This window comes from Ovis aries, chromosome 7 (genome assembly GCF_016772045.2).
Source record: "Ovis aries strain OAR_USU_Benz2616 breed Rambouillet chromosome 7, ARS-UI_Ramb_v3.0, whole genome shotgun sequence".
NCBI lineage: Eukaryota > Metazoa > Chordata > Mammalia > Artiodactyla > Bovidae > Ovis > Ovis aries.
The window spans coordinates 60,283,831-60,309,636 of NC_056060.1; the positions used below are offsets into that span (position 1 = coordinate 60,283,831).

General features: G+C 38.6%; 1 protein-coding gene across 5 annotated transcripts in view; it reads right to left on the bottom strand.

Moving 5' to 3' along the window:
* Positions 1–25,522, bottom strand: part of SLC12A1 (solute carrier family 12 member 1) — an 87,850-nt gene extending 62,328 nt beyond the window's left edge. For 2 of the 5 annotated variants that reach the window (XM_015097058.3, XM_060418606.1), the window contains exons 1-9: positions 25,494–25,522; positions 23,556–24,152; positions 15,261–15,392; positions 15,024–15,099; positions 8,543–8,638; positions 6,146–6,285; positions 5,007–5,117; positions 2,605–2,716; positions 99–226 (exon numbers count right to left, since the gene is read on the bottom strand). In XM_015097058.3, the coding sequence (XP_014952544.2) occupies positions 99–226; positions 2,605–2,716; positions 5,007–5,117; positions 6,146–6,285; positions 8,543–8,638; positions 15,024–15,099; positions 15,261–15,392; positions 23,556–23,975 (1,215 nt within the window). In that variant the 5' untranslated portion in view covers positions 23,976–24,152; positions 25,494–25,522. Of the gene's footprint in view, positions 1–98; positions 227–2,604; positions 2,717–5,006; positions 5,118–6,145; positions 6,286–7,925; positions 8,022–8,542; positions 8,639–9,185; positions 9,282–15,023; positions 15,100–15,260; positions 15,393–23,555; positions 24,153–25,493 lie in introns of all 5 variants that reach the window. The other 3 variants (XM_060418604.1, XM_060418605.1, XM_015097056.3) reach the window with 3 other exon arrangements.
* Positions 25,523–25,806: the final 284 nt, after the last annotated feature.

The window sequence follows — 25,806 nt, forward strand, 5'->3', positions numbered from 1 at the left end:
CTATAGAGAAACATGGTCACTGTTGATGTCTGTAGCTCCCTGTCCTGAGCAACTGCACCATTGCTTCTTAGAATTACAAAGCACAGAAAATAACATACCTCCAAATCTCCCGAGATATTGGCACCAGCTAGGATCCCAGTTGCTGCTGGGAAAAAAATGGCAAAGACAGAGAAGAAGCCTTCACCTTTGGTGAAGCTTGGTCCAAAATTTTCTGCAAATATTGATGCTGCAACACAAATAATGAGAAAATTATCATGTAGACTTTCTTCACTGGTAGGAGATGAAGTTACCTTTGGCTTATGTAGTCCTAAATGCAAATGTGTTCCTATAATCCAAATGGAATGAGCTTGAAGATATTGGTATAATCTTGATGAACCTCATGTTAATATTTGCCAGGTATCAAAATACACGTCACAAGGTTTTAAATCTCTAGAATATTCTCTGAAAAGTCAATAATTTTCATGAAAATGGAGACCCATGCTGTCTGATTTATTTGAATCTAGAAGACTAAAAAAGAAGGAAACAGAAAAAATTCTCTCATGATTGAACTGGCATACTCACAAATATACCGCATCATATTGCCCTACAGACATACAACTACATTCTCGCTTGTATATATACCTTAATCAGCATTGCTTTCCTACACCCTTTTTTTTTGAATTGTAGAACCTTATGGATGAAGCTACCTTACAGTTTTGATACTAATGTTCTAACCTCCCTGACCTTTGTCACTAGAGACTGAATCTTAGAGCCTTATATCAAATTCTCATGTATAAGAATTCTCATATATAGTGAGGAGCTTTGGTCATAAAATAAAAATATACCACAGGTTGTCACCAAATTATTTAATGAAATGGAAACAATCTAGAAAAAAAGAAAAACATAAGCAAAAACAAAGAAAGAAAAGGAAGAAAAATGTAAACAAAAGAATCTAGGGAAATGTAAAAATAAGAAGAAAAAAACTGAAAACATAAAAAAAATTTATAGCAGGAGCTGGAAAAGGGGGAAAGAAGCAAAAGGAAAAGGATATGCAAATCAAGCAAGACAATCTTTACAAAGAAAAAGAATCAGGAAGAAAGAAGTGATGTGATATAAAAAGGGAACAAATGGTGACAACCAGGTAAATATCGAAGAGAAATATAAAAAACCTCAGCCATGGATTCTTAAGAATGCTAGGGTGGAAAGCTAGGAAAGAGGGGATAGGTGGACTAGAATAGAAGAGAGAAGTCAATGTTCATGCCTTGATCACAGCTGCTATGTTAATAGTTCCTACAATATTTTCTGTTTGAAAACCTGACAGTGATGCTCAGCTAGATAATGTCATAAGAAAGCAAAGTACAAAAATGACTAGCGGGATGAAAAAATGTCTGTGTTTGATTTCGGTGCTCCCAGTGGTTGGGCACATTGTCTGAGCTGTGTTCCTTTTTTGCACAGACACCCCTACTGTTCGACAGAGACAACGTGTGCAGCACTTTAAGGTTTTTTTATTTTTTTCAGACAAGGCTTTACTGGGGCCCCAGCTGCAGCAGAGGGGAATCAGAACAAATAACAGGTTCCCTTGTTCCCTGGCTCCCTGGGCAGGGTAAGCTTGTTCCTTATATGGGGTGAGGGTAGGGAGTGTGTCCAGAGGTTGGGCCAGAGGGCTGGCCTTAGGTGTTTTGCCCACCCCTGAGGTCATGTATGGATGTGAGAGTTGGACTGTGAAGAAAGCTGAGCGCTGAAGAATTGATGCTTTTGAACTGTGGTGTTGGAGAAGACTCTTGAGAGTCCCTTGGACTGCAAGGAGATCCAACCAGTCCATTCTAAAGGAGATCAGTCCTGGGTGTTCATTGGAAGGGCTGATGCTGAAGCTGAAACTTCAGTACTTTGGCCACCTCATGTGAAGAGCTGACTCATTGGAAAAGACTCTGATGCTGGAAGGGATTGGGGGCAGGAGGAAAAGGGGACGACAGAGGATGAGATGGCTGGATGGCATCACTGACTCAATGGGTGTGAGTCTGAGTGAAATCCGGGAGTTGGTGATGGACAGGGAGGCCTGGCGTGCTGTGATTCATGGGGTCGCAAACAGTAGGACACGACTGAGCGACTGAACTGAACTGAGGTAATACTGTGTGCAGGGGGCGTGTGCTTTTGCTTTAATCCCCTACTTTTGCTCTAGACTTTTCAAAAGTGGCAGATGGAATTTTTTGGTCTCTGTATCTTTTGTCTATAATTTTGCCCCAACTGCGCATGTACACGGTTATTTTTAGTCCAAAAATATATAGTTTCTTTATATTTTGCTGCTTAAGGAGAGGTTTATTTTTTAGGCTCCAGCACTTTAAGGTTTTCAAAGCACTTTAACATCCGCTATCTTACGTGCTTTTCAACATCGCTTTAGGAAGTTGCTATTATCATTCCCACCTTGGCAGGAAAGTCTGAGACAAATAGTGTTATGTGACCTGTCTAGCTGGCAAGCAGCAAGGTTGAGACTCACTCTGGCTCTCCTGACTCAAACCTGAGACTATTCCCTGGGCCTCCAGTGGCGAGAGCAATGGTTATGGGGATGGTGATGAGGCGGGCAAAGAAAAAGCTTTTATTGCAAAGCAAGCTATTTGACACCCATACCTTGGTAATTAAAGAAACCTCTGGCCCTTTTCTCATTGTTGGATGGAATGACAGTTCCAATGAAGAAGTTTGCGATAGCAATGAGAAGAATGATCAGAAGAATCACTTGAGCCTGGAATGACAAAGTAACAGGAGGTCAAATTAGATTTATTCAATGACCTTTTTACATTATTATAAAAGTTGTAAATGCCCACTGAATGAAGACCCTATCTAATAATTCCAGTTAAGATTCTACTATCGTAGGTAATAAGGGTGTTCTTATAAAATGGCATCTTAATAAGCCTTATTTGGTCTAAGAATAGATGTTACATTTTCAACGGGTGCATGGCTTCTGAGGAAGAGCAGCGATAAAGAATCAGCCTGCCAATGAAGAAGACATAAAAGATGTGGGTCCAGTTCTTGGGTTGGGAAGATCCCCTGCAGGAGGAAATGGCAACCCACTCCAGTATTCTTAACTGGAAAATCCCATGGACCGAGGAGCCTGGCGGATTATAGTCCATGGAGTCGCAAAAGAGTCAGACATGACAGCGACTGAACACGCATGCACCCATGCGCTTGTGCACTTGAAGGTGATATTTCAAGAGCATTCTAAGTACTAAGTGGGTAACTTGGTGCAGTGTCCCTAGGAACGTAAGTGGAGCCAAAAGATTTAACACTGACAGAGCTGTCTTCTTTCCTTGGCAGAGCTCCTGTGGATTCTTGCCCTTCCTGGGACTAACTGCAGGAGTATGAGAATACAGAATGAGGCACAGAATTCCCAGGATGCCTAGTGCACTCGAGGTCGAGTGATCATACCCGTGTGTGCTCAGCACAAGCTGTCTCCAAGGCTAACCAGCCAAATCATCTGTTCTTAGGTCCCTCTGACATTTCAAGGTGTTTACTGGCTTGGTTGTTTCCCTCAGCTGGAAATGCAATTCTCCCTATATTTTGCAAACCTATGTCTTCACAGAAGCTTTCTTGCCCACTGAATCTAAACAGTAACAGCTAATGTTTGTGAGGGCTACAGTACAACAGATGCAGTTTTAACTTTACCAATATCCTCTCAGGTAAATAATAACCACCCACAACTGTATGAAGTAGGTAATACTGCTATCATCATTTTAAGGATAAAAAAAACTGAGGGATAGAGAGGTTAAGTAATTTACCAAAGGTCGTACAGACATAAACCAGGTTCAAATCCACTCTAACTACAGAGCTGGAGCTCTAAATTCTACCTTCTACTGTCATGAAACTACATTGCCTCCCTCAGGGAATAATCTAACGTATGTTCCCCCTGCTATATTCTATCTCAGTGCCCTGTTTGTTTCCTTTATAGCACTTTCACGATTTACCATTCTATGTTTACTTTTTTATTACTCATCTCCCCGTAGACCATATGCTCAGCTATGACAAGGATTGTGCCTGTCTGGGTCACACTGAATATCCAGTGCCTAGCAGAATACCCAGCACATGATAAGCACTTTGTCAGTTTTTGTTTAATGTGTGAATGCATAACCCACAAATAAACGCCATGTAAGAATGTTTTCTATTGCCTTATATAAAATGGGAAGTTTTGGCTATGTTTTCATTTCTGGTGACCACTTGAGATCTAGTTACTGCACATAGGAACCTAGGAGTTTTGATTGTACTAGTCACTGTGGAGAGTTACAAAGCAAGCAAAAGACATTCTCCCCACCATTCAGAAATTTACTAACTGGTATACTAATCACTGAGTGACTTCCCTATTGGCTCAGATGCTAAAGAATCTGCCTGCCAATGCAGAGACACGGGTTCAATCCGTGGGTCGGGAAGATCCCCTGGAGAAGGAAATGGCTACCCACTCCAGTATTCTTGCCTCGAGAATCAAACTGGCAGGCTACAGTCCACGGGGTCACAAAGAGTCAGACATGACTTAGTGGCTAAACGACAACATACTAATCATTAAACCCAGATATTCTCTAGTTCCAGGGCCTCTGGTACCCTTAGATTTGCTGCTAGAGTATGGGATTTCAGAGGGGAATGACAGTTCCTGCCTCTGTTATCTCCCAACACCCTTGTCATAGCTTGTGGACAGTCAGCTAGGAAGGGCATACCAGGGAAATGAGGAAAAGACATAGGCCTCCAGTATGTACTATTGCTATGACCACAAGGGGTCTGTGCGTGAAGATGGCAGTAATCATATTGGCTATGTCACTGTGACTACAGAATAAAGGACAAAGTATAGGCCTGATCACATGAGCTATGACTTACTACTGCCTGGACTTTGTGCTTTGAGGACTTGTTCCACTGAGCACTGACCAGGCTCTTTTTACCATAGAGAGTAATAATAGCAATTCCTTTTGAATATGGAGTTCCTTCTATTCCTGCAATTTGTTCAGGAAGCTGACTAGCAGTTGTTGGTAATATCATTTTGAGAAACTAACCTTTGCTTCCCATTCCATTCCAGCTACTGAAATTCCTAAAAGAATCACCACTGTGATGGAGCCTATGATTCGGATGTCATTGGTTGGATCCACCATCATCGAATCACTCTCCTGGAACAACAACAAAAAAATCCCCCCTAAATAGTTAGAAGTGTTTTTTCTTTTTTTTTTTGGTCTGTATGTGTTATTGTAGCATTTAACAATAAAAAAAGATACTATGCCCTGCTGTCTGGGGATAATGAAGTGCTGATAAATTTGAGAAGATAAAACATCCAGCATTACTTTTTCCTATAATAATAAGCCTTTGATAGCCAAGGCTAGGAGTTAAAATTTTTAGGGATCCATTCTAGGCACAGCTTTTGAAACTATTGTAGCACTAAGTAAAATTATGGGTATGTACACTTATCACGTTTTATTTCAGGAGAACAACCAGTTATTTTTGTGTATCAAGGGGAATACTAGAGAGATGAAAATGAGTGGTCTCCAATGTGAATATCAAAAAATAAGTGCTACTCAATTAAAGAACAAACTATGAACTATACAATCCACTCATTTATTCATCTGATTTTCAAATAGAGGTATTATTACCTATTGAATTCAGTATCTGCTATCACTTCCACAGAAGGGGGACTGGAATCTAGCTCATACACTAGTTAATTAATGTGCTCACATACACACCATCCAGAGGGAGCACCTAATGCCCAGTTTCCTACAGTGAATCCTGATGTTTGAACTTTCTTTCCCTTTGGACATCTGTAACCATATAGTAATATTGATGCTGACAATAATGCTCCTTATTTATCTTTTCTTTCATGTTTTGCCCTGTATTTCATATCCATTATTTCATTTGATCTGTACCACATTTGTATGAAAAACATAGGACAATATTATTAACCCATATTATGGATTTGAAAAGCAAGGTTCAGATGAACAAAAGGACTGGTCCAAAATCTGTCAGCTGGGAAGTGTGAGAGCCAGGACTCTAAGAAGTTCTGATGCCAACTATATTCAGCTTCCACATTCTGCACAATAAATCTATTTCCTCTCATCTTGCCATAATGATATCCCCTAGTGCCCTGGAAAAGCAAATTAAACCGAATTATCTTGCTGGGATGAAGAGAACAAAAGCTTTTAATTACCTTAAGAAGATCTACCACAGTCTCAGCAAATCCCACCACATACATAGCAACAGCCACTGCGTTGGCAAAAGCAAAGATCAAGCCTATAGATCCACCAAACTCAGGCCCTAAGCTTCTGGAAATAAGATAGTAGGCCCCACCTGAAACAAGAAAGGAACACGTTTTATACTGACGAACTGCTAGAGGATTTAGTTTATATGACCAAACAATTGTGACTGTCTGAGAACATTTAAAGTACTAACTATCCTAATTTTTTATTTTAATAAAAATATTACAAATCCTAGTAATTTTAGAAATCTTGTGTCAACTTAATGAATAACTTAGCCCTTCTTTGAATTCTGTGTATAATCTACAATAGAACTATCTTGACTAAATAAAATCTAATTTATCAAAACCCATGGTACACAAATGCTACGAATAAGAATATAGCAAACTTTTCTTTCAAATTCTTTGTCTTTTGAAAATATAAAATTATTTGTCTCTAACTTCACTGGAGAGTTCAGATTAATAATTTCATATCTGAAATTTCCAGAAACGGGCAGGCACAGGCAGAAAATGAAGTAGGTAAAGTTTATCAATATCATTCAAGCTTCATTTCTGGTATAATTTTTGGTGTATATTTATTACATTAAAATTGATGACTAAATAGTGCTATGTATTATCCATCATACATATCCATTATACATCAGACTTAGTTTTGATGATTTTAGCTCAAGAAAGCATGGTTATCCCCAAATACCCATATGTGAATGGGAGTGGCAAGTGGGAAGTAATATACAGAGACCTTAGGATGATTGCTTCTCTCTTGGACTTTGAAAAGGAAGTTCTACACATGGCTGCATACTTCTGGGTATGAGAAAGACTGAGCCAGAATGGCTAATCACCTTGAGAGTTCTGAGAGAAAGGTCTGAGTTCTGAAGGCAAAAATAAATAGTTGTTGAAAGGCCTAGGTGACTGGATGTTATCACAGACCGTGTGAGTTCATGACTTCCTGTCCTGAACTATTGGTAGAAGAATGATGCTGAACACACAGACCTATAACCAAAACGATCTCTCACTGACACCTTTTCACTGTTTCCTCCCTAGCAACTCCTTTGGGTGAAGGGACAACACCTTCTCTATAAATGTAAATTTTTATTTGGGTTGGGCAAATCCTCATTATTTCCATTGTCCTGATTACATCAAGTAAATTAGCAGCCAATTACTAGACTTGGTCGAGGAAGAAAGGAAGTTTGAAGAACAATGACAAACTTTACTCACTCGTTTCCAGCCTAGGCCCACATGTTCCTGGATGATTTGAAAGTAACCCTTTGTTTTATTTTCTTTTTGAGAATCTTCTGAAGCCTGTTGGCCATTGGTAGCATAGCGTTGGGGTGAACTCTGAGGGCTCACTGAATGAGAAGTGTCAGGAGTGTCAGCTGGGATGCTCAAGAAGACCCCTTCTAAGAGGGCCTGGGGAAGAGGCAGTGGGGCTCATCCAAGGCACAAAGAAACCATTCATTTCACTTTAACACATGCTTTCTTTCTAGACACCTGGTCATTCCCTGCTTTATAAACATGATCAATCACAGGAAGTGGGCCCAAAAAATCTTTTCTGGAGAGCTCTTAATTTTTGGTGAAAAGAATCAGGCCTTGCTATTTAAATTTTGGATTATTTTGTTTTGTTTGAATCCTTTGGGAACTAATTATCAACGTACAAATTTTACTTCCAACATTAAACCAACTCTAGACATCACTACATAATCAAAGCTTGTAGTCACAAGTGCATGGATTGGCTTACCTCCTCGTACCACTCCATTTGTGCAAATAGCGGACATAGAAATACCTGTAAGTGTTGTCACTACCACACTCAGGCCGATGATGATGACTCCAAGACCTGAAAAATCCCCCAAGAAAGGTGTTTGGCTCCAGGACTTCAAGAAGTCACCAATAAGTACTTCAGGAGGCATCAGTTTGAACCTTGTCAAGGAATGATCTGTCTCCCCATGAAAAACCTGAAATGTTCTGAAAGATCCCATTGCATCCAGGTATAGGAAGGTCTAGGAGGTACCTGAAATGTACTAAACTTTAAAACTGAAGTTGGGTTGAGGAATCGGTTTTCAAGAAACACCAGCTGGAGTTGTGCAGTGGCCTGAAAAGTAAAGCATTTACCCAACGAATTTGTGTACATGGACTTCACGACCTGCAATGTGCCAGAGAGGATGGTTAGACAAGAGACCGTAGCTGACCAGAGTAGATGGGGGCTATGTGGACAGTACCTTATGTTTTCTTCTGGGTCCAACTTCAAGAACATCGAGCTACTTTCTTGTTCCCACCAAAAAGAAGTAAAGTATAATAAAAAGTTTTTGCCTACCCGTAGCAAGCAGTGAGAATATTTAGATATCTTAGAAATTTTACCTCCACGAACAAACCCGTTAGTTGCTATTGCAGAAGTTGACAACCCAGTAATAGAAGTGACCATGGTGGAAAGGAGAATTATGAGAACTCCAAGACCTGTTAGCAATGAAAGACAGAAGATATTACATTTTACTCTTCTTCCTTGGCTTCCCTATTGCTGCAAACTATACTGCTCTGAATTTAAGTTTTCACATCCAAGCCTGTGGGCCCCGGTGGAGTTCCTTCTTGCTAAAGAGAAACTGGCTTGCCTGGTATAAAGATCAAGTCAGAGAACTGCTCATTGTGATGAAGGATGGTCTCCAAAAGTAAACACAATCTAAACTGCGGCCCTGGAAAGAAAAAGTTGACTTATGCTGGTGTCCTGGGAGAGAAGTTACACTGGCTGTGAAAAGAGAAAACATAACATTTGACCTTCTCTTTTGCTTGAGAGGAACCTGAATGAGAAAGCCGGGGTTTTGACAAAGGTTAAATCCTTCTCCATTTTTCTTGCATCTCTCTTGCCTGGCAGGGTAAAAAAAGGAAAAAAAAAAAGGAACCAACTTGGATTACCTTTGAAAACACTTCAGAAATGTCAGTGGTGACCTCTTTGAGCCTGTGCTGCCTTTACCTTACAAATGATCATGCGGGTCACAAGTTTAATTACCTCCTCTGACATATCCATTTGTAGCAATAGCAGAGGTGGATAAACCAGTGATACCAGTCACTGTCACGGCTAAGCCGATGATAATCACACCAAGACCTCAGTTGAGAAAGGAAAAATAAAGGCAATTAAATGGTGGAATAATCCATTTAGATTGTTTACAAAAAAAAGTCAGCAAGTCTAGAGTAATCACCAAAAGATCTCCTCTTGAGTTTAACAAGTTGGTCTGGAAGCCACCACAGAGGAAATGCTCAGCTTTGAAGTTTTCTGCCCATGGTAACACAGATCCAAGAAACCCAAGACCTAAGATGTGCAGTACAAAGCTGCACCTAACTGAGCAACTAATGGCTGGTCAAAATTTAATGTGAACCTCACTGTTTATAAAGTTCTGGACACCCAGAAACATAATAATTGGTCTGAACAATCCCAAGCTCCTAATATTATTAGTACAGGGTAAATGTTCAACTACCTTTTTATGTATATTTGATTGTATAGGAGTGGAAAATCATATATATTAATAGTATAGAAAATTGTTCATCTGGCAGATGATTAAAGTAGAAAGAATCAAATCAAACTGCATTTACTTATTGGCTATGTGAACTCTGATAAGTTACCTATTTTCTGAGCCAGAAATGGCAATGAAATTAGAAAGAATGTGTGTAAAGTGGCCATGTGTAAAGAAAGCAGTGGCACGTGTAAAGGCAGAATGCCTGTGTAAAGTAGCATAGTGCATATAACACAGTACATAATCAAAGGTGCTGCTTTTTAATCATATCCACAGTAGTCGTAATAGTTATTGTTTATTAAAAGCCAACTATATATCCAGCTGTGTTAGGCAGTATGTGAAATGCAACAAAAAATGAAAATGAAAAAAAGCTGCCCTCAAGGATCTTATGGTGCAGAATCATTTACTATGAGAGGGAGAATGTAGACCAGAATTCAGAGGAAGGCAAGGCTGTTCTCAGTTTCAGGAAATTCACAGCCAGGAGGACACTGAAGGTTAGCAGAATATGCTGTGGCCAAATTTGCCATGTTAGCATAAAGATTACTCTGAGCTAAAGACAACTGAAAAGAAGCAGATATCTCCCCTTATTTGCCTAAAGGCAGGACATAAATTTGTAAAGATGTCTCCTTTTTCCTTTCTCCTGGGTATAGTTATCAGCTAGAGACTGGAGACAGCTGGAAATGATACTAGAGGAATCTACATAGACTTTACCAACTCGGCCTTATCTTCCACTGCTGCTGCTACTGCTGCTAAGTCGCTTCAGTTGTGTCTGACTCTGTGCGACCCCAGAGATGGCAGCCCACCAGGCTCCCCCGTCCCTGGGATTCTGCAGGCAAGAACACTGGAGTGGGTTGCCATTTCCTTCTCCAATGCATCAAAGTGAAAAGTGAAAGTGAAGTCGCTCAGTCGTGTCCGACTCTTCGCGACCCCATGGGCTGTAGCCTACCAGGCTCCTCTGTCCATGGGATTTGCCAGGCAAAAGTACTGGAGTGGGGTGCCATTGCCTTCTCTGTATCTTCCACTAGTTCCCCCATATATTTGCCTTTCCACAATGTGCCACTCTAGACATTCAGTCTTTTCCTTTGTCTTGTTATTTCTCTAAAAATGTGTTGTTCTTTTGCTCAGATGCTTGTATAAGACCAAATTCTAACCACCCCTTTGAATTACTCATCACTGAGGATTCCCATTTATAGGCACAATGGATACACATGTTAATAAACGTCTGATTGTTTTTCTCTTATTAATCTGTATGTTGTCAGTCTAATTTACAGGGTACTAGCCAATGAGCCTAAGATGAGTAGAGGGAAAATTGTAACTTCCTCCCCTTCACTGAAGGCTTCCCTCATAGCACAGTTGGTAAAGAATCCACCTGTAATGCAGGGGAACCTGGTTCAATTCCTGAGTTGGGAAAATCCCCTGGAGAAGGGATAAGCTACCCACTCCAGTATTCTTGGGCTTCCCTTGTGGCTCAGCTGGTAAAGAATCCGCCTGCAATGTGGGAGACCTGGGTTTGATCCCTGGGTTGGGAAGATCCTCTGGAGAAGGGAAAGGCTACCCACTCCAGTATTCTGGCCTGGAGAATTCCATGGACTGTATAGTCCATGGGGTTGCAAAGAGTCAGACAGGACTGAGCCACTTTCACTTTCATCCCTTCATTACCTTCCTCAATGGACCAGTCCTGTAGAAACTATCAGTCATGCCCAACTCTTTTGCAACCTCATGGACTGTAGCCTTCCAGGCTCCTCAGTCCATCAGATTCTCCAGGCAAAAATACGGGAGTGGGTTGCCATGCCCTCCTCCAGGGGATCTTCCTGACTCAGGGATTGAACTCGCTTCTCCTGCATCATCCTGCATTGCAGGTGGATTCTTTACTGCTGAGCCAGGAGGTCAACCTTAAATTCAGGGAGAAATTATAGGCTCACAGGCACTGACATCATGCTGGCTGCAGCAGCTTACCTGCGCCTGTTTGGTGTGTTCCCTGACATAAAGTGAATGCTTCATAATTGTTATCGGTAGGCTCTTTTGTTCCAAGGATGTAAGAAGGGTAGTCAGCTAAGAGAGGCTGTGATCTTTCTGGCCATGCCCTAGACAAAGGGGCGTGGAGGGAGGTTAAGAACAAAAATGGGAATGAAGTATTGGAAGCTGGCTCTTTTGACACCTTCAGTTATATCCTGGTTCTAGCTGAAGTTTCTAGGCTCTTTTACAGTTTAAAATGCAGTAGGAAGAGGCTAAGTTGGGCATGAGATGCAAACATCAACTATATTGGTTTGACCCCTAAAGTTTATCTTAAACACTTGGTGTTATAAGAAATGATTGCACTAAATTCTCTGTATCTTTTATAGGGATCCTGTGATGAGCATTGCCTCTATATCACTGTGCAGTTTCAGGTCTGTGTGCCACTAAAGATGGTTTCCTTTTATTTTTTTTGCTCATTAACTCTTGATGTTGTTTCATAGCAAATGTTTAGCTTACCCCAGCAACTGGACTGAATCATATAGTTTGCATTTCATGATATTAAAACTAGTCTGACTTTTAGTATTTTCCTACCTTTATATTCACTTTGCCTTTATTTCTGAACAGTTCTTAATTTATCCTTTTGCATTATGTATATTTCTGTAAACTATTTAGAATCCTGGTATAAAGTATGTATTTAAACAGCAAGGGATTTGCATACATCTCACAATCAAATATAAAATCCCACAGTAAAAGCAACTTAGAAAACATCAGGTTCATCCACAAACTTGGGTCCTTGAACCACCTGCTTCAGGAAATGCCTGGGGTGCTTATTTAAAATGCCCAGACTCACTGACTTTGGATCTTTCCAAGTGAATCCCAGGATTCTGCAGTGTTGTAATTAACTTCCCAGGTAATTCTTATGCACCCTTCAGTCTGAAGATTATTGAGCTATCCTCAGCCTATCTCAGGAGAAGGCAATGGCACCCCACTCCAGTACTCTTGCCTGGAAAATACTATGGATGGAGGAGCCTGGTAGGCTGCAGCCCATGGGGTTGCTAAGAGTCGGACATGACTGAGGGACTTCCCTTTCACTTTTTCACGCATTGGAGAAGGAAATGTCAACCCACTCCAGTGTTCTTGCCTGGAGAATCCTAGGGACAGGGGAGCCTGGTGGGCTGCTGTCGATGGGGTTGCACAGAGTAGGACACGACTGAAACGACTTAGCAGCAGCAGCAGCAGCCTACCTCAATCTGTGTCTGCCTGTTAAGGAAGATTCTTAGGCTTTATCTTTAAAGAATTGATTGGGAAACACTTAATCCAGCTTCCTAATTTTCAGACGAGAAAGTGGAATACACAGAATATAAATGATTTGCTTCAGTCTCATCTGCTTTTCACACCCTTCTTCCTCACTTGATGGTTAAGTTTATTGGATACTACATGCCCCAGCCAAAGTGGTCAAGACAGAGAACAAGTAGATGGCATTATCAGCTCATTCTAGCGTATACTTTTGGGGACGAGGCAGCCAAAACGTATGGCCCCATAATGGTTACCCAAGAACTATAGCTGCCATTACTCCTGGCTACAGCTTCCTTCTGACTCTGTTTCCAGAGTCTGAGCTTGAAAGTGTATTCAGGTTTCTTCCCCAAGCTCCTCATAAAGCAAGAAGGGAGTATGGACTCATTTGTTTTCTTTCCCAATAAAAAGAACACAAATGGGACTCAGACAGTGACTTAATCAACTCATTCAGTTTTAAGACTGTAGCAAAGTCCAGTAAAACTGAGTAAGGTTGATAGTTAAGTTTCTACTGCTCACTAAAGTCTATTTTCTCAGAGTAAAGAAAAACCAAAAACCTCTATTCCTAGAAAAACCCATTTAGGTAGAACTCTACTCTCTTCTTAAGTTAGACTTGGCTACTTAAATAAAAGATCTTTGTTGAAACAATATTGATATCTGAAAGTATAATACACAGTTTAGCACAAGATAAAATTCTTCATATTCCACAATTTTGCAATAATCATGAAACTGGATTGACTGGGAAGAATAAAGTGAGATCTGATTAAAGTTCAGATTATTGCCCAAACATATGGGTTTCAAATAAGCTGCATTCAAAACAATCACTCTTGCCCTGGGCCACACTCACACCTCCAAACAAAGTATTGTTTCCTGATGATCTCAATAAGTTACTAAACTGCCCTTAAAAAACTAATTTTGCATGAAACCCTGGAGCAACAACTTGGCAATATTAAGATGCAGATTTTCCATGGAACAGCATAGACTTATTTTGAACCCGAGGCTGTAAGTGTTCATTTGATATGCATCATAAAGCCAGCAAGCAGCCTTTTGTCAGGCACCCAGCAGTTGCCAAACATGCAATAAGGAAAAACTGTGGGAACTGGTTCCAACTCTTTCTTTCTCATGTTAAGTTTCTGGTGATTCTGAATCTGTTTTGAGGAGTGAAGGCAGTAAATAATGAGCAAGTACCTTTTATATGTGAATTGAGACCCATCTTGGCGTAGAATCTGAAAGCACATCTGAACTTCTGCTTTCTTGATACTCATGATTTTTAGCTATGCCCCCCGCCAAAGTGAATATGTAATGTATTTTCCATATATAGAGAACACTACTAATTTTTGTCACATTGAATCAGAGACTTCAAAAGCATTCAAATAAATTTTCATATAAATTTAAGTAATATACTCTCAATAAAAACATTTTCCACCAAAAACAGTACTTTAAATGGAATATAATATCTAAAAACATCAACTAAGCACTCAAAATCATTTCAACATCATACATTTTCCATTTAGAAAAATTAGCAATAGTTATTATCTTATTTATTTTATTATCTATTATTTAAACTTCTATCTGGCAATACTTCATTAACCTTTGATTTCTTACTGCTTCTACCTTAAAGTAACGCAATTCTCTTTTTTTTTTTTTTTTTTGGAAATTCAGCATTTTTATTAGTCAAGTCACATTTTCCCTAGTTTTTCTACAAGTTATTTTTACTTAGTGAAATTTTGCCAATAATCATAAAGGGGGATACTCTGATGAATGCCAGTATGTCCCCAAACATGAATATATTCTTTAAAATGGATGAATCTCTATATACCTGTACACATAAAACTCTATGAAAAGATGAAATATTTACTTGAGCATTTATCTGGCCGGCAAGCTGGAAAATTCCAGCCTCCCAGGAGTTAACCCTTTACCTTTCCTCCCTGACAAACATTGACAGAAAGGCAAAGTAAAAGAGCCCAAATGCAGATTAATACTGTGACCTTCATCTCACATTCAGCATTAATGGTGAAAACAAGTTGCTTGCTGAGTTTTTAATTTACATTGAAAAGTATGTCGTGGGTGGTGGGGGGAGTGCTTACCGATTCCAGCTTCTCCAACAATCCAGGAGAGGCGAATGAAGAGCATGACACCCCAGATATTCAGCATACATCGTACCTGTGGGTTGAAGGAGCATGAAAAAGGACGTGAGAAGTGACAGTGGGGCAACACCCAGGCATCTTTGTGACTCCTGTTTTCAGGCCTTGTTAGCACGTAATCCAGTAGGACATTGAACTGATAGTTTTCATTTGTGTATATATATATAGGAACTTTCTTACCAGCACACCTTTCACCCATCCAAACTTCACAGCACCAGCTTGATCTTCTCCCTTGTTTTCAGCTTGTTCATCTCCAGGTGTCCCTTCACCGTTAGCAACCACATCAGCTGAACCTGGGGCCACTGATACATTCTACATTTTTATAGATAGCAAAAACATGATATCTGGTCAACACATGGTTCCAGAAAACTTCCAAAGGCAAATCAAAATAGTTGACATAAAGCGTGAGTCAAAAAAGGAAACATTTTGGTCATTTTAATAATATGATTTTTTTTTTTGCCCTGGAAGATGATGTGTTCATTTTGTGGGTGATTTTAGGCACCACTGAGACTGCAAGGGTGGTAAAGGAAACTGGGCAGTTCTTCTACCGGTGAGAATATTACCTTAGGGAGAATGATCAGAGTTGGATAGATTTAGAATACAAAAAGATGGAAAGAAGGAAGAGCGGGTGCAAGGCAGGTAAGAAAGATTATCAAGACTGAATGAGGGGTGGGACTTTCCTGGTGGCACAGTGGTTAAGACTCCGTACTTCCAATGCAGGAGGCACAGTTTTGATCCCTGGCTGGGAAACTAAGACCCCCACATACTGTGGGATGTGGACAAAAAAGCAAAAAAAAAAACAAAAAACAAAAAAAAAGTGAATGAGTCTTTTATAAGGCAAAGTAAGATGAAAGTTAACATTCCTTACTAATGCAATGTTTGGCCTTCTTTCCATTAACCTCCCTGGACTTCATTTTATCCATCTGAAATAATGATAACAAAAATTCTCCACTCATGTCAGAATATCTTTAAGAAGATTCACTAAAGGAACACATAGACGTGTTTTGTCTTTTTCTTTTTAGGTGTAGAGTTTTCTTCAAAGGTGCAAAAAGTGTATGACTACAAAAATGCTACTCCTGTAGGGGAATTTTCTTCCAGATTTGATATACCTGTGCCTGAGAATTGTCGGATGTGCAATAGTATTATACAGAAGGTGAGAAGTCTCCCTACTGACTACTAGAAAACTAGTAGAAATAAGAAGTAGTAAGTCCTATAAAAAAAGATCAAAACCTTTACTTAGTTTTTTTTTTTTTTTTTTCCCCCCCACTGTGGCCTAATTTTGAAAAATGATCTTCCCTGTCAGTTGAATAGTTTCGAGAAGGAAATAGCTATGTTTCTTTCAAGTTAAGAACAACTTTCTAGCTTTTATTTTATATTTGACTGAATAATTTCAGATGTGCCCACTTAATTTAGCCCGTCTAGCACTTCACTGACTAATGGTTAGACTACACCCCACTGAGCTCCCCAAAAGCAATCTTTCCCAGTAAGGATTTTGAAATTATTAGGGGAGAATTTTAGATTCAGCAGTTGATTATGTTATTAAAGAACAACTTTATAAGGACTTCATTTGGGAACAACTGAAGCTCTTGCTCTTGCCATGCTCAAGGGTGCTTGCTTCTTTGGGCTTTAGTGTACCGTTAGCATGGGAAAGTCCCCTGGAGAAGGACATGGCAACACACTCCAGCATTCTTGCCTGGAGAGTCCCATGGACAGAGGAGACTAATGGGCTGCAGTCCACAGGGTTGCAAAGAGTTGGACACGACTGAAGTGATTTAGGACATATCATTAGCATACCCACTGTAAGATGACCCTAATCTGGGCTATTTAGTCAAGTGGTTTTGACCTTTTGTCTCTTTGTAGAAGTCCTTTAAGCAAGGATTTCTCCCAATTTTGTTCTCTATAAGACTTTTTCCATGACACTATTATGCCACTTGGGTAATCAATGTAATACGTGATAGGAGTTATTGTATGTGAGTGGAACTGGAGGAGATGAGAGTTACATCTTAATACAAACCAAGGACCTGCCATAGAGCAGCCCATCAATAAACAGTACTGAATCCATAACGTGGACTTGAAGGCTACGTAATCTCTACCACTCAAGAGCAGAGAAACTTGTCTCTTATCCATTCTTGCCTCTGGTTTCTTTTTCCTTCTTTCCCTATTGGGTATTCCATTTCTCACTATTTCCTCTGTGCAGGCCACATTAAATAAGAGATAGAAAGGGAATGTTCCCCAAGTCAGATCATCTTATTCTTTTCTGATAGCATTAGGAAAAAACTGAATGGCATAGAAAACTGAAAGTTATAGTTAAAATTCATTTCTGAATTATTTGAAAAATATTTCCATTTTGAGCATACTCGATCCCTACTTAACAGATAATTGAAACTGACATTATATACTCGTATCAGTGTGAAGTATGGATAAACAAAGTCCATAGAAACAGACTGAGCTGGGCAGAAATTGGTGATCTATCTATACCAACCACAAATGTAAGACATGCATGTAATTAAAAAATTTTTAGTAGCTAGTTCAAAAAAAGTTAAAAAAAAAAAAGAATTTAGTAAAATAACTTGGGTTCAGATATGGATCCTTACATTTAAAAATATATTTAATTTTTGTATAATATTTTGTGTTCCATATCAGCAATATAAATATTCATTAGCAGTAGAGGCACCCCATCTTATAGGAGAGAGCTCAACCACAGAATGTCTTAATAATGTACTTTACTTAATAGATCTGTATAAAATACTATCATTTCAGCACTAATCATTATAAAAATATTAACAGAATATTTTGTATTCTTTTTTTCCAAACCATGTCTCTGAATCCAGTGTGTATTTTACAGTGATAGCACATATCAGTTTGTGCTAACCACTTTTCAAGTGCTCAATAGCCGCATGTGGCTAGAGCTATTATATTGAATCTCACATGTCTATACAACACAGTCAATTTCAGACGGATGAAATACTTGTTCTCCAGTCAATTAAAAATTCTATTTTTTTTGAAAGGATTCTACACTTGTAAGGCAGCTGAGTAGGTCAAATGTAAATTTTATTTTGTGTAACTGGAAAAATCAATGAGAGTGAAGACTTGAGGAATGTGTTAAAATATTCATGAATGTTGAAGAGATTATTTGGTTAGGAGTTTCATTTATTTGACTTGATATGAGAAAAACTTTCAAAATTGTCAATATTCTAGTTAATAAGATCCCATGGCCAGACCATCAGCAGCTACTCAGTCAGGGAGAAAGCAATTTCCTCTTTCTGGATTAATTAGGGAGCCCATGAGACAGAACCTTAGTCGCTCACTTTTTAAAGGCAATCTTGGGGCTAAAATCCATGTTTCCTGATTAAACTTGAACTTGAGGGTTTGGTCCAGGAAATTGCTCTGCTCTTCTTTGAATTCTAATGGTAACTCTTTCCCTTAGATCCGGATTAGACTACCAATTATTGTTAAAAAAAAAAAAAAGTTTTTACAAAGTAGGCTAAAGGGTAAATAAAATATCTAAAATTCCTTCTTAAATGAACATTTTTATCTGATGGATGCCCTTCTGGTCACAGTTTAATAGTTCTTCAATTTATCACTAGGACGTCACAATGTGCCACAAAAATAATATTCTATGAGGTCATGTCAAGGAAATAATTAGATAAAAAAATTAGTAAGCAACTATCTTCAAAGTTATTCAAAATTTGAGACACTGTAGGATCTATAACTCTCTCTTAGGTATGTTCTACCTGCTAGAGTCTCAAAGTTTTAAATATACCACAGTGGGGAAAAATTCCTTGAATGTATATTTATTCCATGGATAATAAAGGTTTGATAGCAAATTCTTAAGTAGAATCCATTTCCATTCCTTGCTGTCATGCAGAAACTGAAAAATCTTTGTCCCATATAAACTAGGAGACTTGGAATCTAGTTTGGCTACACAATTAATTCAGTGCTTGTCCTCCAGCAAGTTATTTAACCTTTCCTGGATACTGCCAATGAGGTTAAATCCAATGGGTTTTCTAAAAATCTTACTTTGAAGTAGTTTACTCTAAGGCAAAATCATTTTTCTGTTTGCCGTCTTCGTCTTCTAACACGGCAAAGCAAAACCTGGTTTCACTCTTTAATAAATGCCTCCTTTGTAAGGCCAAACAGCAATTATAAAGTTAACTTATCATCAAAGTATGGAACAGCACTTCAGTTCGAGGATTTGTAGGAACTTCATGGCTGTGAGCTATAACAGTGGGCTGGCAGACTCCTGGCTGGTGCACGTTCTTGGGACCAAGGTCTCAAAGACTCAAAGTTTTATGATTGCTGCCTGAAACCAGTTTTTTCCTCCATACTTTGAATTCATTTGTTTGTTCACACTCTATTACCATAAATTATGACCCACAACCTTTAATAAATGCATTTTAAATTGCATAGCTTTAGGGAATGATTATTTATTTACCAAGAGTTTTACCTGTGCGTTAAGTATTCAGAAAAGGTAAAGAAAAGAAAGAAAGACCATTTGATAAAAGGCTTTCCCCCCTCCAATACTGATAAACTAGTAAAGATTCAATCATGTGTGGTTTAAGTAAATTGCTACTGGATTTTTCTAGATGATTAAAGATTGAATTATTTTATTTAGTATAAAATATGTGATTTTTTCAGACCTCTGAAAAATGACAAATGGCTTTCTAGCTATTATCAAAGAAGAAAAATCAGTATATATACTTTTAGTATTTATTAAATGTTTTTCACTGTGCATTTTACTTTTTAAATAAAACTTCAAATAAAAATTATCTGGTATAAAAATTACCATGACCATCATTAATAATCATTTACTAAGTTTGTACTCATTATAAGCAACGTGCTAGATTTTGTCTGCATATAAACTCTAACATTTACAAGCATCCTACAAAAACAATTGATATTATATAACTTGTAGGCAAAAGGAGAAGGGGGGTAATAGAGGATAAGCTGCTTAGATAGCATCACCAACTCAGTGGACATAAGTTTGAGCAAACTCGGAGAGACAGGGGAGGATAGAGGAGCCTGGTGTGCTACAGTTCAGGGGTCTCAAAGAGTCAGACACGACTTAGCGACTGAACGACAACAACTTGTACAGTACTGCAAGTAAGGGATGAAGTAATTTTTCTCTACTTTTAACCAGAGTTTTCAGAAATCCGTAATTCATGACCACTAGTATAGGCATTTAGCTCTTTACTACAAAGAAAATGAAAAGGATTTCTTCACTGTGATATCAAATCATTGAGATTACAAATTCTGTCAATATCTATCACTCCTGGAGTTCTATTTAAGATAGAGACTTAAAATAATGTCTTTCAAGCCTATTTTTCATTTTACATACTACATACAAGCTTGTCATGTAATTTTTTTCCAGCTTGGAAGCTATAATCAGGATTTGCACAAAATCCAACTGATTTCTAACTAAGTATGTTCTGCCATTTATCATGAATGTACCGTTCCTACATGGCTTTTAAAACCATGATTAGGGATCAAAAAATCTCTCTTAACTTATACTATGTCAGTTACTTTCTACTTTTAAATTATTGAAGTAAACACTAAAAGTTATTTTTTTGCATACAAAATCAGTGACATGTCTGAGTATTATTATATAATATTTGTTCTAGTGATCATTTCCATTTGTGATTTGAAGAATGACCATAAAGTTGTCAAGGACCACAAGAAGGTGACAGCATATTTACCTTATACTGCAAGTCTTCATGTTTTATTTGGGAGGTGGGGGGAAAGCAGAGGGAATAGCAGAATCAAATTCACTAGCAAGGAAGAAATGAATTGAAGAAGGCCCAGACTGTTAATGTCTGAAGGACAGCACGGAAATGGAACCATGGAACAGGTGTTCACAAGTTCAGCAGCACTAGAATGTCCATGGCTGTGTGAATGTGCCCATTGTAGATTCGCTGATTATATTCAGATTCTGCTCCCAATTTGGTTATGTGCATAGTTCATGATTTAATCAAACTGAAGTACCCTAGATGAGGGTCTTCCCCAGCGGCTTAGCGATAAAGAATTGAATTGCAACACAGGAGACGCAGGAGAAGTGGGTTTGATCCCTGGGTCAAGAAGATCTCCTGGAGCAGGAAATGGCAGCCCACTCCAGTATTCTTGTCTGGAGAATCCCATGGACAGAGAAGCCTGGCGGGCTTCTGTCCATGGAGTTGCAAATCGTCAGACAGGACTGGAGCAACTGAGCACTCTCACCTTAGATGAGGATCAAGTTCACAAAAAGAATAACTATACTGGTTCAGAATGATTATTCAGGGCATTGAGACAATCTAATTTTTAATGTATTTAATTTGCCATTCCTTCATATCTGAGGAAAAATTGACAAGTTAAAGCCCTTAGTCTCATCTTTTAAAAAATAATATATTTTAGACAGTCATCAAAACTGTCAAATGCAGCTATGACATTTCTCCTGTTCAGTCATTCAGACAGTTTTCTAATAGTGGCCTCAGAGCTTTGCTCCCCTTATATAAATGTTTATTCAAACCATGGCTTTGGAAATTGTAAATCAGCCACTTTTCTCTCTATGGAATATCAGTCCTAAGAACACTGTGAATTTACACCATTTCCTTTTAATAGGGGCTTTCCTGGTAGATCAGCCTGTAAAGAATCTGCCTGCAATGCAGGGGATCCTGGTTCAATTCCTGGGTTGGGAAGATCCCCTGGAGAACGGACAGGCTACCCACTCCTGTGGCTTAGACAGTCAAGAATCCACCTGCAAGGTGGGAGACCTGGGTCAATCCCTGGGTTGGAAAGATCCCCTGGAGGAGGGCATGACAACCTACTCCAGTATTCTTGCCTGGAGAATCCCAGGAGTTAAATTTTTCACTTCTTTTGTTGTAAGTTGAGGAAGGGAGTGAGAATATTTAAATTTTGATCGCAATTTTAACAAATTATGCAGCTTTAAAAATTATCATGTGTAATGAGGTAGGGGACAGTGGAATAAAATTTTAAGTCTGCTCGTTTTACTTCTTCAGGATAAATAAAAATCTTTATAATGTTCTAAATTTCTCTTTCTGCCCTTCCCATGTCTCAGAAACTCCTTGTGTCCCTTCTTTCAATCTTTTTTTCCCCTCTTTTCCTTCTCCTTTTTCTTTCTTCTCCTTTCCCCTTCTCTCACATAGAAAAGGAAAATGACACCTTAGTCTGAATGGAGCTTCAAATTGCCTGGCTTCTCAACAGTTTTTCTCAGGGCTGCCATTTTGTCCAAAACCACTACATTGCTAATGTCTTTTGATTAAAGCACCAAATATCCCAGATTAAATCTAAATCTTATGTCTATAAATAAAGCAGCCATTTAGCAGAATGTTGGTGATACAGTACACTGCACAAGTAAGGTCTGGTGGGAAGAGGGGTAAAGAGACAGGGCATAGCTCTTTCTCTGGATGTTGCTCAGTCTCCAGAGTTAGGACCCAGGGTCCAGGATCCTGAGCAGCCAAGGGGAACTGGTTATGAAGAGGGATTTTCCTGAGGAAAGAAAGATGAGCAGAAACTAAGGGGAGCTTTTCACCTTTATTAGAATCGTATTAGCAATCATTTAATTTAAAAAAGGTTGAATGAATGAATGAATATGAAAAGAATTGTTCCAGCCATTTTTTTTTCTCCTTACCTTAAACCCTAGGCAAAAGTAGAGTGCATCTAGATATGAGACAAATAATTATTCTTCATAGTAATTAATTATATCACATAAAGAGTGCTATTCATTCCAAACTATGTTCCAGATGAGCAGTCAAATAAAGTGCATCAATATATTTTAGAACAAGTTACAGACGAAGAAATCTACGAAGCTTACATGCTTTGCTAAAGATTAGAAAAAGTGCTGCCTCATGCATTTAACAGCTTGGCCATCTTCCTTAAATAATGAAAAGTTTAGCCACTTCTTCTTCTTTAGTAAAATTTAATTTAGTTACTTTTATATGCTTAAGTGCCTTCAGTAACCTTGGGCAAGGTTTTGAAGAGGAAGGGATAAAATGCTGATCATATACATCTCTTCTCTCTCTTTAAAGAATATAAAAAATACCCATGTGCTCTAAAGTCTATTTGCACAGTATTAACTACAGCAGGCACCAGTGATTTCTTATTTATTTATTTTTTTTACAACTGTTGTGGAGGCATTAATATCAATGTGAAACCAGCTTAGTATTCAGTTTGACATGCTTAACCAAGTGTGAATTGAATAGACAATAACTGTAAACAAGATCCCACATATTGCCTAACTTTCAGAATTCATTTTTTAGTTCTCTTTCCCAGCCACTAAACATTTGTGAAAGACCTTTTGTGTATCTTCTGTTTATCGGGAACTAGGAACAGTTGTATGAGTAAGATGGACAGTTTGCCATAGACCTCTTCATTGGACACTTTTACATTTATAAATAAATTTATAAACCTTATAAGGTTCTTACGGAGCAGGGAATCACCTGAAGGAATGAGGAAGATACTTGTCTGTACCCTTAAGCTTACCTTTGCAAGTTGCTCGTGAATGTCCAGCAGGCTGGGACGGTTGACCTTGGGCCCGCTAACACTGCCGGTGTTGCGATAGTACTCAATCTTGGGCACAGCATCCACAGTGTTGTGGCCAAAGGTTTGTAGGTAGTATGTGTTTGTGTGAGAATCGTAAGCGTGAAAACTGGCATCTGTTTTAGCCATTTCCCCAGTTTGGAGGAAATTGTCGTAGCACTCCTGATTCCCAGGCCTGAAGCTGATTCTAAACCTGTTCTGGCCTTCATCCCCAAAAGAGGTTTCCTCATAATGCGGAGGGTCAGCGTTGTCAGTCACAGCGGCGCTGCTCTCACGGCTCTCGCTTATGACATTAACTTGAAAGCGATTGGTATTACTGGGCGTGGAATCCAGAAATACATTGGAAGAGTTGTTCAGTGACATCTTCCAAATAGATTTTTCACTAAGCTATTTTATGGTTGTTTAAAAAAATGTGTAGATTTGCTCTCCAAAACACTGAAGTGCTACATTAGGGAGCTCTTCACTTTTGTTCTAGAACAATGCAACAAACAGATTCTTGATATATTGTCTCCTATACAATCTTCAGAATGTTCTTCAAAGCTGTCATTAAAAGAGAAAATTAATCTCGTTCCAGGTAACATAAATATATTCAAGTAGGGTTGAGGTATGAGGGAACAGTTTTCTTTCATAAGACTTAACAACTTTAAATTCATTTCCTTAAAAATGACCTGTCTATGAACCTGGTAGCTCAGAGAGTAAAGAATCTGCCTGCAAGTCTCTGCAGGAGATTTGGGTTCGATTCCTGGGTGGGGAAGGTCCCCTGGAGAAGGGAATTGCTACCCACTCCAGTAATCTTGCCTGGAGAATTCCACGGACAGAGGAGCCTAGTGGGCTACAGTACCTGGGGTCGCAAAGAGTCAGACACGACTGAGTGACTAACACTTACACTTAGGAACCTTAGTTACCTAAGCAATTAAATCCTGTAATAAATAACTGGGGACGTGCTTCAGCAAACAGAATTTCCAATGGAGTAATTAAAATGCCACCTGCGTTTCTAGTATTTGCTTGTTCTCAATGCAGGTGGATTCAATATGACTTTAGAAAAGATGAAATTCTACCAGACAAATTGAGTGAAGGCTAATGAGGATATTCTCAGCCTGAAACACAGTACATTGACAGTACTAAATATGGAAACTGGAAAGTATATTATGATTGATATTAACATATATTACATCATGAGTAAATTTCTAAAATATTTTTAGAATTTCTAAAGAAAAGTTCTTGTAGGGTTATAAAAATATATCCTGTCAAGATGTCTCTGAATTCTTGGATCTTTTACTAGTCTTCAAAATATTTCATTTGTTCATACATTTGTTTGTTTAACAAATGTTATTATGGAATCTTTAAGAAACAGGAGTATTCAGGGTAAGGAAATACATCTTAGTCCTTAATAAAGTTATATGCTATATTTAGGCAGAATAATTATGCTCTACTGATTCCCTTTAATGAAATAGTCTCAATTTTTGTGAGGTTTTTATTTGACTGTGAGATAGATAGACTACATAATCATTTTCACAATCCACGCTATAATCCCATTTTAGAATGTTCTTTCATTAGAATAATACCTTTATTGATATCTTAAAATTTGGCTTTTCAAAGAAAATTCAACAAAGATAGATAAATACAAAAAACAAACAGACAAATAACCTTGCTTCTCCCCAGCAGCTATTTCTTTGAATTAAAGGGAAAAAAAATCTCAGCCTCAACTCCAAGTAATCATTCCTGGGGAAATAATAAGTGAAGCTATTACCTCTTTAGTTTTTAATGGAACCTCTCACTTATCTTCATAGCCCTTGACATCCTCCCCGTTATTCTTCAGAATCCACTTTACAGCATAATTTTAAGTATAATTTTTACCCTGCCCAGAAATATTTAACTTACCACCTGGGAGCCTTCTTCTCAGGAATCATAGCCTTCAGCATCACCCAGGCATATATGAACCACTTAGCTCTCAATCCCCGCCCCCACCGCCCCAAACATTAGGCTTCTTCTTATTGGCTGAAATCTTCCTTGAAAAAGATGACCAAGCAATGATTGGCCTGAAATAATACCACCCAGCCATTAGCACAGAAGAACCTTGAGTTCTACATCAACTTGTAACCAGGAGTAAACCATTAATCCCTTTACACGGGAAGACAAATAGTTTCTTTAATTCATAAGGGGAGTTGAATTGCTCAACAGCAATCATCCAACA